General features: G+C 48.2%; 1 protein-coding gene across 2 annotated transcripts in view; it reads left to right on the forward strand.

The window, feature by feature from the left end:
* The window catches only part of PRKCE (protein kinase C epsilon), a 546886-nt gene continuing 536669 nt past the window's right edge, over positions 5065-15281 (forward strand). For both annotated transcript variants that reach the window (XM_018055186.1, XM_018055187.1), the window contains exons 1-2: positions 5065-5674; positions 5879-6421. In XM_018055186.1, the coding sequence (XP_017910675.1) occupies positions 6074-6421 (348 nt within the window). In that variant the 5' untranslated portion in view covers positions 5065-5674; positions 5879-6073. The remainder of the gene's footprint in view (positions 5675-5878; positions 6422-15281) is intronic.

The following is a 15281-nucleotide window of genomic DNA, read 5'->3' on the forward strand; positions in this document are numbered from 1 at the left end:
AAGGAAATCAGTCCTGAATATTCATTGGAAGGACTGGTGCTGAAGCTGAAGCTCCAATACTCTGGATGCCTGATGTGAAGAACTGACACATTGGAAAAGACCCTGATGCTGGGAAAGATTGAAGGCAGGAGGAGAAGGGGACGACAGAGGATAAAATCGTTGGATGGCATCACTGACTCGATGGACATGAGTTTGAGTAAGCTCTGGGAGTTGGTGATGGACAGGGAAGCCTGGCGTGCTATGTTCCATAGTGTCTCAGAGTCAGACAAGACTAAGTGACTGAACTGAACTGAACTGAGAGCACCTGCCCCAGTATTCTGAACATAGCAGTTCTCAATAAAGATGGAGGGATGAATTTATGGATTTCAGAGTCCCAAGGTGCAGCCCAACATCAGAGCCAAAGACAATGTGGCATGTGATATTATCTTCCATATGGCACCTGAGAGAGCAGGGCTCAGGGTCAAGGGTGCTGAGGAGGGAGGGATAGCAGGTCATTTCCTACCCATTATGCACTTTTAAGTTCTATAGAGTTCCCTCTGATCCTTCCATCTCTTTGTAGAGTGTGAGTGAAGCTTGTCTCTGGGTCACTGCAACAGAGTTCAGAGCAGAGACAGGGCCAACATAAGCAGACGGCAGGCCAGACATGGGCCAGCAACAAGAGGGCGGGCCTAGGGTGGGATTAGGAGCTGGGCTGGAACTCAGGTGGGAGTTAGGCCAGGGCAGGGCCAACCAAATTCTACATGGTTTTCGTTTTGTTGTGCTACTGCACGCATATTCCCATCACAGGGCTCAGATGGTTGAATCTGCTCCACAGAGCACATGTGGAATCTATGAGAGACCCTAACCAGGCAGACCTTTGCAGAAGCCATTAACATCCCGCAAATGGCAACGACCAGCAGAGCAACGAGGCTGTGAATCTGAGTGTGCTAGTCTAAGGTTCGGACACCCCTCGTTTCCTTCTACTCAGCTCAACAATATCCATAGACTGTTTCTTTTTTGATCAGATGGAGGGTAAAGTGTCCTCAGACTTGGATCTTCTGTCTCCCTGACATCCTGTGTTTGGGGTGAGACTTCTGCAGGAAAATTACAGAAGTACCCATCCCTGAAAAATTGCTTTTTAAAAAGTATTAACTCCAATTATGCTGCTTCTCCACCTTAGAAGGATCAGTGTCTCTCAAGGAGGAAGTTCCAACCTCCTTTATAGGCTCTACAAGGCCTTAGTTATCCAGTCCAACCTAGCTCACCTCCTCTCACCTCAAAGGCCAGGTATACCCAGCTCCTTACTCATCCCAAACAGCCATGCTCTTACCTACCTGAGCTTTCTACACTCTGTTCCTGTTGCCTCCAATGCCCTTTTCTCTCCTCTTTGCTTTTGAAGAAACTCCTGTTGAAAAAAGCCTAGGCTTTGTGGGTGATGCCTTCCCAGGCAACCTCAGGCGAAGCGTTGACTCTTCTTTCATGCACTCCCAGAGGCTGGTACAGCCCTCTTTTTGCAACTTATCATACTGCCCTAGGGACCCTTGCTCCACCAGTCTTTTTTTATGAGCCTTAATTTAATTTTATCAATTTATTTTTAAAGTTTTACTTTACATTTTTGGCTGTGCTGGGTCTTCGTTGCTGTGTGCAGGCTTTCTCTAGATGTGGTGGGTGGGGGTTACTCTTCATTGCAGTGTGCAGGCTTCTCATTACGGTGGCTTCTCTTGTTGCAGAGCACAGACACTAGGTGCCCAGCTTCAGTATTTGCAGCAAGCAGGCTCAGTGGTTGTGGTGCGTGGGCTTAGCTGCTCTGAGGCATGAGAGATCTTCTCGGACCAGGGATTAAACCCCTGTTTCCTGCAGTGGCAGGTGGATTCTTAACCATTGTACCACCAGGAAAGTCCCTAAGATCCTTAATTTTAGAAGGAGAGAGTCATCGTCCTTGTCAAACTCTTCTATCATTTTTCTTCTCTTCCTCTTCCCTCTCCCAAAGATAACAAAACAACCAGGCCATAGTTGGATTCTAAAGGGTGTTTTGTAGTAGGCTCAGTTGCTAAGTCGTATCCGACTCTTGGCATCTCCATGGACTGTAGCCTGTGAAGGATGTTTTTTACACATGGCTACAGCCAGGGCTGTCCTGTCTTTCAGGACTATACAGGGGCCAAGAGAAGGATGAAGTAGGCAGTAATTATTGATTGGAATTTTACATTCTAAAACCTCTGCCCTGCAAGGGCTTGTTTTTCTTTTCATATGAAATCTGGAGCAGTGGGTTATTTTAGATCCAACCGCCCACCCGCAGGTAAATTTAAAGGTTTTCCCCTAAACAGACTCACATCTGGCATCTCCATGGTGCCCCTAGAGGATATATATTTTCATTTAGCCAAGTTTGAGAGGAGAATGGTGAGAGATTGATTTAGAAATAAGCATGTAATAATTGTCAGGAAATTAGCAATGGTTTTCTATAGACAACCAATATTCTCCCTTTTTATTTAAATATTCTTCCAACAGAAAACAGAAAGTTTGTTTGGCCAAGTCTTTGAGTTACCCTACCTTCCTCCACCCCCAGGCAGAAAGACTTGCAATTGAAAGGAAAGGTCGCCCTGGGGTTGGTCACATCTGAGGATTGCAGTACGATTTATTCGATTTATTCACATGGTGCTACAGTCAGTCTGTTAAGAGGCAGATGCAGTCTTTCTGTATCCCTATCCCGGTCCAGGGAAATGGTATTAGAAGCTTGTAGGTTATTGGTTTTAAGAATGCCTAGTCCCTGAGACAGCAACAGGCCTATTTAATAACACTGGGGTTCTTGCCTGGGGAGGAGGAGGGGAACATAAGAAGATGCTAAAAGTTCAAATTTAGTGTGTCTTTAATTCTAAATATATTTCCTGTTACAAGCATTGAAGAGGAAGGATTTTGACCACTGTCTTCAATCCTTGTACTTGCCTGTTTGCTGGTAAGATAGGACTCAATCAGAAAAGAGCAGAGAAGAGGTATGAAACACTCAAGAATTCCTCCTTCATGAAATCTATGCCGTTCTGTCTCACAAAGCTGGGGCTGGGGCAAGGCAAAGGAAGCCCTCTTCTCAGGCACAAAATTTCAGGGGTGCCCAGAAACTCAGCAATACAAATACTATTTTAATGTAATATCTAAAACTATTTTAAAATGTGGATATTGGGTTCATCTTGGAACTCTACATTCATTTTTATTTTTTCAAAATATCATATTAAAATATTTATCTTGATGGCCAGTTTGTTGGTAGCCCTTCAATTTTGCCTCTTTTGTCAGGCATCTTATGAATCTCTAACTCTTGCTCAACTTCCAAATGCATTTGTAGATCAAGCCCATCACATGGCCCCTGAAGGGGGGAAACATGCTTAATAAGAATAGAATGGTGGTAGTAAGAAGGGAGGAGGAAAAAGTTCTGATGATCAAAGAAGTTAACAGCGATGAGATATCCCACCTGTGCTTTGTCAAACTGACAATTTTTAAAATATGCCTCCAGCTGGTGGGAGTGGCCCTGGAAGGCAAAACTTTTACATCCTGACTTTTTCCAAGGGAACTCGTCTGTCTCTGATTGTATGCTAGCTCTCTCTACCCTGCTGCTCCATCTAACTTGGAGGGCCGCGAGGAATTACTGGTAAGCTCGAGAAAGAGCAGTAGCTGCAGGCCTTCGGAGAGGATCTGCCCGGGACTTTTCTGATCATTTTTGCAACCTGTCTGCGGCACTTGGTACCCTGTCGTTCCAGGGGTCTGTCTCCTTCTGCGCCTTTAAGCCTTTGTAAGCCTCTAAGCCACAGACAATGATAACTTTCCTTTTTTTTTTTTTTCCCCACTGAGAAAAAGTGATCGAGAGGTGGGTTTTAAACTTGGGCTAACCAGAGTCGAAAGATAAACACAGCTTACCACGATTCCTACAACCTCCCTGACTTGACTTGGCACGCGGGCGAGGGCCGAGGTTTTCTTTTTCCGTTTGCACCCCCCCGCCTCCCGCCCCCCGGCTCGCAGGTTGCGGAGACGACCTCTTTCCAGGGCTGTCCTCCTGCAGTTCCAGGCAGGGCCGCGCCCCGGACCTCCGCGCTCTCCGCCCCGCCCTCCCAGGTTCGCGTCCCCAGGCGCCAGGCCGTCCCTCGCCCGGCCGCCTTCTCCGTCCCCGGCTCCCCGCGGAGGAAATTCTTCCCCAGCAGCCCAGGGCCCGCCTCACGTGATCAGCGGCTGCCGCGGCTTCCAGCAAGAGTTTAAAGGTTACGGAGGAAATTAACACGGACACAGCCCACAACCCCCAGTCCCCGCCGGAGGACGCGCCCCGTTTTCGCGCAGCTGGGACGGCCGCTGTCAGCGCGCTGATCAGAACCCTGTCCCCCGCAAAGGGCACAGGCTAGGTCTAGAGTAAATATGAAGTCACTTTGTAAAATATAAACAAACACACGAACCGAGCCGGGGTGTTACTAAGCTTTCGCTTGCCAACAAGTTCTAGCAGCCCGAGAAATTTGGGACAGACCCCCAAAAGGGAGAGTGCCCCCAAAGAAAGGGAAGAAAGAGTAGTGTTTTAAAACTCACACAGAGCCTTGGACGCCCCTCCCTTCCCCCCTTCCCCCACCACCGCGGAGCGGAGCGTCTCCGGACAGAATGACAGACAGACCGACCAATACTCCGCAGGCTGCCCTGGCCAGCCATGGTCAGAGTAGGGGTGGGGCCGAGGGAGGGTCTCGAGTCCTCTGCAGCAGCGCGACCCCTGCCACCTCTCCACCCCCGGCTGTAAAAGTGCTGGCCGCAGAGCCTGGAAAGATGCGTGGCCCTCTAGTCTCCTGCGGGAGACCACAGACCAGGTATCCACAGCCAGCGGGCTCGCATCCCCCTGCCCCCAAGGCCGCCACTCCCTCGGGTCCCGCGCGGGGTCCCAGTCCCGCTCCCCCGCCGGCCGCCGCGACCCCGAAAGCCTCGCCAGTTCTCGACAGTCCTCTGCTGGGCTCACTTTTCCCGTATTGCTCCCCCAACCGGCAAAACTTTCTATTTCCCCAAACACCAGGGCGCGCGCGCGCGCGCGCGTGCACACACACACACTCACACACACACACACACACACATACACACTGACGTCTTTTGCGCATTTCCTGCATTAGAGGGAGGGAGACTCGCTCGCACACCGACGGAGGGAGAAGAGACCGAGGGGGAGAGCGGGCGGGCAGCGAACGAGCGGCAGCTGAAAGCCGGGACGCGGGGAGCGCGGCGGGCGGGCGCCGGCGCCCGGGAGGTGGGGCCGCGCCGAGTCGCAGTCCCGGCCCCGCCGCGCTGCGCACCGCCCGGTGCCGGCCTGCGCCCCAGCCGGAGCCGCGGCCACCCCGACTCTCGAGCCCGCGCGGATGTGAGATTCCCGAATCCTGGCGCCTCCCGATCGCCGACTGCGGCGCGGCGCGGCTTCGCCCAGGAGGAGGCGGCCGGGCTGGCCGTGTGGCTTGTGGATTTTTTTTTTTTTTTTTAAATTTGGCTCCGAGGAGGACCATTTCCTCTGGACATGCATCCCTCCGGGTAGACTGCACATCCCTGGGTCCATCCCCCGCCCCGCGCGGTCAGAGGCAGGCGCTGGGTGTGCGAAGAGGATCCGGGTGGAAATCTGCGCCCCCGTTCTGGTCCCCGCCCCGTCTCACCGCCCCCTCCCCCTCCTGGAGTCGAAATTTCCCGGGGATTATGTTTCGGAAAGGTAGGTAAGCGCCCGGCGCGGCGCCCACTTCCCCGCAGCCCCGACCCCGAGAGCCAGCGAGGCGACGAGACAGCCCCCGCGGCTTTTGCAGCGGAGCCGACAGCTCGTCTCCTCTTCTGGAGGTGCTGCTGGTGGTGGTGGGGGGGAGAGACTTCTCCAAACACGGACGTCCCCCAGCTCTCCCCCCTCCCTGTTTTCCGTTAGGAACCCGGCGAGGAAATACATGCACTGGCTGAGAATCGCCCGCGCCAGGGCGCAACGCTACAAGGTGTAGGGAGAGTGTGGGGTGGGGCGAGAGGGGACCCAAGAGTCCCGTGCTCGGAGCGCCGCGGCGTCGGTTCTTCGTTCCTGCCCTCTGGGCGGACGGAGTGACCCCGGCCCCCACTCCCCGCCCCGACCATGGTAGTGTTCAATGGCCTTCTTAAGATCAAAATCTGCGAGGCCGTGAGCTTGAAGCCCACAGCCTGGTCGCTGCGCCATGCAGTGGGACCCCGGCCGCAGACTTTCCTTCTCGACCCCTACATCGCCCTCAACGTGGACGACTCGCGCATCGGCCAAACGGCCACCAAGCAGAAGACCAACAGCCCGGCCTGGCACGACGAGTTCGTCACTGATGTGTGCAACGGGCGCAAGATCGAGTTGGCTGTCTTCCACGATGCCCCCATCGGCTACGATGACTTCGTGGCCAACTGCACCATCCAGTTTGAGGAGCTGCTGCAGAACGGGAGCCGTCACTTCGAGGACTGGGTGAGTTGGGCGCCTCCTGTCCAGCAACTAGGCTTTCGGGTTCCAGGGGCAGAACTCACGACCTTGGCTTTGGTCTTGGGGCTCCGGGGTTTAGTGCCATTTGGCGGCTGTGTGTGTGTCTCAATTACCTTGGGGAAGCACATTCCACTTAGTAGTTGGGGAGAAGTAGCCACTGGGGCATGGAAGATGAGTCTTGGGAAGAGGGTAAGGTCCTCTGCCCTGTCCAGACAGCGGGCGCTACAGGGACCTCGAAAGCTGGGAACCCCAAACTGCCGGTGCTGAAGGTTGGCGGAGAATCCGGCTCCTTCCGCCAGGCGCGTGGTGGGCTGGTTGTGTGTGGGTGGGTTCCTCGGTCCTTGGAGAGGCACGTGGAACCCTACACTGAAGGCTTCTTGCACGTCCTGGCTTTGTCCTGAGTAGCCGAGTGAGGAGCTGTTTCATTTTTCCCTCCGGGATGAAGCTGGCTCATTTCTATTCTGTTGTCTGGCAGTTAGCTCATCTTCTGACACGCGGGGAGAAAAATTTCTTCTCCTCTAGTCCCCTCCAGGGTCCCAGAAACATGGGCCGAGCTAGTTTTGCCCAATGCATTGTCCATCCATCCGGAACTAGCGCTGTATTCTACAAACGGTTCTGCTTGTGATTAATTGGCAGTCAGTGCTTTGAATCCGACTTAAAGTTACATGTTTCCCTGTTTTGATTTTCAAGACACTGTGCAATGAGATACTATTTTTGAGACCAAGTTAATTGATTGTACTGTCAAAATATTAGGGACTTGGTAATAGGCCTTCTGCACACACTCTAAACCAAATGCATTCAACCTTGGCACTCAGAGACGCAGGGAGAAGCAACCTTGTTTTAGCTCTGTTTTAGAGGGAAGGTGTTAAATTAGGAAATGGTTTTCTTTATTTTTGTATTTGTTACATGTTTCCAGGGAGAGCAGATGTGACTCTGGGTGTATATGGTTTTAGGGTTCTTTGGTCTACACAGAGAATACCTGATCCTCGTGGAGAGATGTTTAATTATTGAAAACAAATAACTTCATGGTGTCCTATGGTCGAAGGTTGCACATGAATCACCTTGGCATATCACCTTACATATAAATGCGTACATACATACATACATATATATGTACCTACCCACACATATGTATATATACACACACTTTTTTTAAGGAGATGGAATTTTAGGGGAAAATAGGAAAAAGCTTTTCGTCTTCCCTTCATGCTCCTGGCTGTGATGTAGTCTGCCCGAAACCATGGTTACAGGGCTTACAAGGAAGCTCCAACAAACCACACCAAGTACAACCGTGGGAGATTTGTGGCTTACACTTTGGGAAGCAGGCAAACCTTTATGGAATCCCAAAGAACACAGTGTCATTCCTTTCCATTCCAGTTCACCAATGGCCCTGGCCACTGCTCCCCTCCCACCACCGGAGTTCCCACTCATTTCCCATTTCCTGTCCACCGGCCTTCAGTCCTTTCACTCATGAAAGTGGTGCATCTCAGAAGGGGAGCTGAAGGGATAACTAATTTCAAAGCCAGATCTTAACAGCAAAACCTGTGGTTTTCAAGTTGTTGTTTTAGGACAGGAAGGGGAAGAAAAAAATATGATTATGGTAGTGAGGAAATGAGGCTTTTTGCTGTGTATTCGATGGAGTTGGACAGTGAGGCGGAGAGCAGGTAGGGTGAACAGCTATGAACAGCTATCTGCTTTTCTCCACAAAACAGATGCTAGTTGAAGGGAAAGGTGTCTGAGTGTCTCTGATGATGCTTTGCCGGGGCCCACCCAAATCCTGGGTACACTGGCACATGATCCTCACTTTGGAGCATGTCCAGTGAGGTGTGAACTGGACACTAGTCTTGTTTGTCTGTCACTCTCTAAGATATTCAGATTCACATTGGACTTGGCCCTAGACCAGATCATCCAGTGATAGGCAGTTTTCACAGCCAAGGATGCTGAGTCCCAGAGCAGCTAAGTGGGTTCCTGAGGTCACAGGACAAGCAGAAGGGGCAGGGTTGGAAGGAGGGACCACAGCTCCTATTGCTCGCAGCTTGCTCAGTGGAGAACTAGGTCCTCTGGTCTCTCTAAGTCTTCCTGCAGATTCATGTGCTGTGTCCCCGATGTTTTTATTGTACATGATAATTTAAAGTGCTTTCAGAATCAGCATCTCTTTTGCCTTGTAGCAAGTGTGAATTAGGTGTTGGTAGATTAAAAAACTTGAGATACTGAAAGGCCAGAGTCACAGGATGGATGAATCCAGTAGTGGAACTGGTTCTGTTGTCTGGGGTTGTTTTCACGAGGATGATCTGGCCACACTGGTTCTTCCAGCTGAGGGTGAGGATGCAGCGGCAGACGTGACCTGACCGCGGAAGCAGACAGGTTGCACCTGGGATGGCTAAGGCCACCTTTCCCATCCCTGTCAGCCAGGGGACACACACGGAATCACACCTTTGGGTAGAATTTCCTGGGCTTCAGCCTCTGCTCTCTTCACCTGGCAGTAATGAAGAGGTGTGGCTGAGAAATCTGGCCTGGAGTAAGGAGATCCAGAGGGCATGCAACAGCCACCTTTCTCATCGTTGTGGAACATTTCATTCAGCTGCGTGATGAATTCCCAGGTATCCACTGAGTTCCTATTTTGCACTCAGATCCAACCAGGAACATTTAGCTCTTTGGGTAATCCAGGAGTGAAAGAGACCATGGGTTACTCTCAGGAGGCTTCATTTCACTAGGGAAATAACACTGAATAGATACTCATAGACACTTAAGTAGCAATTAGGCTCTAAATGAGTGGTACCTTAAGTATGTTACAGGAGTTCAAGAAGGGAGTATGCTGGGATGGCTGGAAGAATCTAGAGGTTCCTGGAAGGAGGCTTGAATTGGGCGTGAAACGATGGGTAACATTTAAAGAGGTATTTATGGGAGAAGACAGTGTTCCATGGGTGCGGACATGCTGGAGTAAAGACGGAGCGTACCTGGGTCAGAAATGCGTGGCTGAAACTGAGGGCGCCTGTCAGGAAACGACCAGACAAGGCGAGGCGCCCCAAATTTAAGACTTTTATCTGAGTACTGCCAGTGCTGTGATGGATTTACTTAATATTTTAAAACAGTAACTCTTTGATTTCCCACTTAAGCCTCAGTATTTGTGAAATCACGGGTTTGGATATGGTAGTTACAGTTTTTTGGTATTGACATTAAACTAAACGTTTGTCTCTAAAATAAAAATGAAAAGCTTACCTCAGGTGCCTCTTAAAATCATTAGTGCCATGGGGGCTAATGATTCCACCCTTTGGAAACCGTGGGATAAAGTTTAGAAAATTGAGGTGGATTCTAGAATGTTTAAAACCAAACTGAGGTTGTCATTCTCCAGACAATGAGAGGCATACCTGTTATGGTGAGAAAAGGGGTTGCTTTAGAGAAAGCTCATTACATAGAGATGGGAAGATTTCACCTATACTTGAAGCAGAATCCCATGAAACACAATTGCTATAGCTCACTTCCCCGAAACTGTTAGAGGTGATAACTCTCCTCAGACTTTGGTGGGCAAGAGTCACTGGGTGGGGTCATTAAAAATACGGGTCCTCCTGCCCCACTTTCAGAACTTTTCATTCTGTTGTTTAGGACAGAATACTCATTTATAACAAGCTGTTCTGGAGATTCTGACCAGCCCATGCCTTGAGAAACACTGAACTAGAATAGAAATTGCAGGCAGGGAAAGGCTCCAGATAATGAATATACCAATATTTTGTGCATAGAAATGTCCTGAGATTTTTGAATAGATTTGTTTTTTACATTCGTCTAATTTTCTAAAGTTTATTTGTAATCGGAGGACAATTGTTTTGCGATATTGTATTGACTTCTGCCATACAACCACGTGAATCAGCCGCAAGTACACATATGTCGCCTCCCCCTTGAACCTCCTCCCCACCCCTCTAAGCTGTTTTACCACGCCAGCTTGAGGTCCCTGTGCCCATACAGCAGTTCTCTCTTTTACATATGGAAGTGTATACATGTCAGTGCTACTCTCAGTTTGTACCCCCCTCTTCTTCGCCCATGAATAGACTTTTATAATTCCTAGTAGCTCAGTTGGTAAAGAATCTGCCTGCAATGAAGGAGATCCAGGTTTGAGTCCTGCATTGGGGAGATCCCCTGGAGAGGGAAACAGCAACCCACTCCAGTATTCTTGCCTGGCCCACCTGGGTAAAGCAAGATTTGTAAGCAGGATTGGGTAAACTAGAAGCATTGGGATTCCTGAATGGATGCTGGTTGGAGCAGCACTCGCATTTAGGACAGATGGTGGGGTGCTAGGGGAGCAGGAGGATGGCAGAGAGCGTGGGTAGAGCGTGTGGGTTACAACTGTCTGGTCCTGTCACACTCTGGAGTCTGCTCGCTATAGCCTTTGCTCAGTTCTCTCCTCCCTGTCCCCAGGCTCTGAAGTCATCTTTGCTGGTGTCGCTCCCAGGCTTCATGCTGCGGAAGAGGCCCTCATCACAGTGGCAATGACAGAAAGCCATATTCTGACAGGTGGTTTGGTGGGGCACCTGAGGGCAGAGCTCTGGAGCCCGGCTGCTTGGGCTTGAATTTCTATCACCAGCCACTTGTGAGACCTTTAGGGAGCCATTTAACCTGTGTTTCTGTTTCTGCCTCTGTAAGAAGTGGGCCGTGGTACAAGTCCCCACCTATAATGCAACGGGCTTGTCCTGAGGATGGAAGGAACAGGTAAAGCACATCAGCCAAGGGCTCTGTGAATGTTTAACAGCTGCGGCTATTGTTGTTAGTCCCCCTAAACCTACCATGGGTAGGCCCTAGAGAGGGGTCTTTATTGAGCTGAATATTATACAGGATCTAAGGAAGCCAGTTTTTCATAGCCTCCAAAATGTTTTTCATTCGGGGAGTCTCATTTGGCAAGGAATGGGGCACTAGTGTTTCTGTTTCATTTTTCCAAAGTAGCCCATTGACAGGGTCTCTCAAAACTATCCCACCCATGGAATTTCCATGGTGGTCCAGTGTGTAAGACTTCTGCTTCCAATGCAGGGGATGTGGGTTCGATCCCTGGTTGGGGAGCTAAGATCTTACATGCCTCATAGCCAGAATACCAGAACATAAACAACAGAAGTGATATTGTAGCAAATTCTGTAAAGGCCGTTAAAAACGGTTCACATGGAAAAAGAATCTTTAAAAATTGAGGGGAGTAGAGAGAGGGTGAGATGTATAGAGAGAATAGCATGGAAATTTACCATATGTAAAATAGATAGCCAATGGGAATTTGCTGTATGACTCAGGAAACTCAAACAGGGACTCTGTGACAATCTAGAAGGGTGGGATGGGAAGAGAGATGGGTGGGAGGGGACATGGCTCTTGTTGATATTTGACAGAAAACCACAAAATTCTGTAAAGCAATTATCCTTCAATTGAAAAAATAAAGTGGCAAAAAAAAAAAAAAGTTATCCCACCCTGCTGACACTGGGAGATAGGCTGATACCCCTTTTGGAGAGGTTGGATTCAGGGGGATGGGGTACCCCCTGGACCCTGAAGACCATGGGGAGAGTCTTCCAATGTAGAAGCCGAGGAGAGGGTCCTAGTGGCCCAGATGCTGTACCCTGGACAGAGCCTGAGGACGTACACGTGTTCTGCTGAAATTACCCTAGGAAATTACTCAGCTCTGTGCTAGTGGTGGCCTGAGCACGTGTGGATATAAACAGCTTAAAGGCCCGTCTCTGTCCTCAGGGATTTTGTAAGGCAGTCTTTCAGAGGATCTCTGAGACCTCTCCTATCATTTAGACAGGGTGAGGTGGGATTGTCCGGAGAGCAGTGTGGAAGGACTGGGAAGAGTCCACACCCACTTTGTGGGCACCTCTGCCTTGAACTCTCCCAGCACCTGGGGCTCCAGGTATCTCCCTGCTGATTCCCTACTGACCCCTATGTTGTTGTTGTTTAGTCGCTGATCTTGTCTGACTCTGACCCCATGGACTGCAGCCCGCCAGGCTTCTCTGTCCATGGGATTTCCCAGGCAGGAATACTGGAGTGGGTTGCTATCCCCTCCTCCAGGGGATCTTCCCCATCCAGGGATCGAACCCATTTCCTGCACTGGCAAGTGGAGTCTTTACCACGGAGTCACCGGGAAAAGCCTGTAATACTTAGCATCTAAGGAAACATTGCTTCCCATGGTACGTAACTGGTTATTTAGCAATGCAATTCTTGCCCCAGAGCTCCCACAGAACACTGACAGTGGGTCCCTGAAGTTAAAGGGCCGCAGGCCTCATATGCTGTCAGGCCTTGGCTGCCTGTCTTGTTCCTCTTTCTCTGTGTCTGACCAGCAGCAGATTTAGTGAATATTTGAGACCCTTAAGCTCCCTAGCTCCTCAGTAGGCCTCTTGCCCTGAATCCATGAGCTCTAATTGCAGGATGCCTGGATCACTCACTAGCTGTATGTCTTTGGGCACCTGACTTACACTCTTGAAATCTGTTTCTTCCTTTGTACAATGGGAATATAATAGTTCTTACCTCTTAGGGTTGTTGTGAGACATAAGGGAATCTGTGTAAAGTTCTTAGCAAGGGGTCAGGCTACTGTACATTCTAACAGTTTTATTAATATTTAAAGGATTGTATTTATGTGTTCATAGTTTTAGAATCTTAAATCAGAACATATGGTCCAGTGAAAGGTATTTTTCCCTTTGTATTTATATGAGAAGTCTCACATGGTCTAAAAATATACATATAAAATGTACTTATATGAGAAGTCTCACATTGTCTAAAAATAATGTTAACTTAGTTATACTTAACAATTGGATTTTTGGAAATTTAATAATAGAATTACTTGAAATGAAATTGTTTTGGAAAGTCTAGAACTGTGGCCGCTGGAGTCAAAGGTTAAGTATTTATTGAAGCATATGATTAATTGGAAATAGGGATATTTGGGAGCTGCTGTTTTGGTTTTGCTGTACTGAATAATCTAGTTTCATGAATTTAAATACATTCCCACTGCTGTTGACTCTTAAGTTCCTAATTCCATCCCATATCTGCCCTTGAGATTCAGAACTCATATAGGTGACTGCCTTCTTGTTATGGCCATTTGATTGTGTAAAGGGCATTTCAAACTGTATATTATGCCCCAAATTGTATATGTGATGTCTCCTCTCCCCATTTTAAGCCTTTCATAATTTTCCTCATCTCAAGAAATAGCAATTCCACTCTTCCAATTACCCAGGCCATTCCCGACACCTCGCATTCTCATCCACGCCATATGCAATCCCTCAGCAGTGTCTGTTTTCTCTGCCTTCAAAATAAGTCTCAAGTCTGATCATCTTTGCATACCTCTGCTGATGCTGCTCTAGCCTAAGTCCCAGCCGTCTCGCACCAAGATTGTTTCAACAGCCTTCTAACTGACTCCTGTCCCCTACCCCAACTCTATCAGATCATGTCACTCTGCTCACAGACTTCTCAGGGTAAAAACCCAAGTCCTTATCACCATCAGTAAGGCCACCACGGCCAGGCCTCCTATTACAACCTGTCTGACCCAGTCACCAGGTATTCCTCACCTGTTCGGTTCTCTCCCAGTCATATTCACCCACTTGTACCCTTACACTTACTGTGTTCTTTGCACCTGCTATTCCATCTTTCTAGAATATTCCTTCCTCAGATACACTCATAGTTTAAATGTTTATTCAAATATTATTGGTACATTCTCAGTAAGGCCTTTTCTGGCAATCTCATCTAAAATTTTACCCTTCTCCTTGGCACTTTACCTGCTCTTTTCCTGCTCTATTTTTACTTTTTAGCTCTTATCTGTCTTATAGAGTATATATTTGCCTATCCTCATTGATCATCTCGAACACAAGAACAGAGGTTAGATAAATGCAGAGGTTTTTGTTCACTCCTCTGATCTTGGTACTCAATTCCTGGCACATTGTTGAATTAAAGAAAGCTTTTAATCAAACAAAGGTGTATTCCCCTAGCATTGACTGTGGTCTAGTGCTGTGGTAGACACTGGGGGCTTGGGAAGACAAAGTAGTGGACAATGTCATTCCTGACTCTGAATAGCAGGAAATCTAGTTGGGAAGACCAGTAGGATAAGCAGTTGAGTGAATTCCTTAATCAATCTTTCTGTATGGTTGAAAGAAGTAAAGAAATGGTAGAAGAAAGGGATATTTTATTCTATAAAAATCTATGGGATCCTGAAAGGTGTTTTTATGAGAGAATGCTGTATTATTTCCATGAGGCAGTTTGCACCAAGCTGAAGCATCTCCAGCAGGTGTGAGGTTTCTTTTTTCTTTTTTGATTTTTTTCCTCAGCCTACTGAAGTATGTGTGTGTGAACTTTGCTCAGTTGTGTCTGAATCTTTGTGACTCCATGGACTGTAGCCCGCCAGGCTCCTCTGTCCATGGGGATTCTCTAGGCAAGAATACTGGAATGGGTTGCCATTCGCTTCTTCAGGGAATCTTCCCAACTCAGGACTCCCGCATTGCAGGCGGATTCTTTACCATCTGAACCACCAGGAAAGCATAATTGACAAATAAAAATTGTATACTTTTAGGGTGTACAATATGATGATTTACTATATATATATATACACACACATTGTAAAAGCTCAAAGCAGTATTTATTTATTTGAAGTATAGTTGATTTCCAGTGTTGTATTAGTTTCAGGTGTACAGCAGATTTATTCAGTTCTCTATATATTCTTTTCCAGATTCTTTTCCATTATAGGTTATTATCAGATATGGAATAAATTTCTTGTGCTATACAGTAGGTCCTTGTCAAACCATTTTTACAAGTGGGAACTGTCACAAAAAAATAAAGATTCCAAATGCCAAATAACCATTACAGAGCAAAATGATGGTCTGAGGTTTCTGAAGGAGGGAAT

This window comes from Capra hircus, chromosome 11 (genome assembly GCF_001704415.2).
Source record: "Capra hircus breed San Clemente chromosome 11, ASM170441v1, whole genome shotgun sequence".
NCBI lineage: Eukaryota > Metazoa > Chordata > Mammalia > Artiodactyla > Bovidae > Capra > Capra hircus.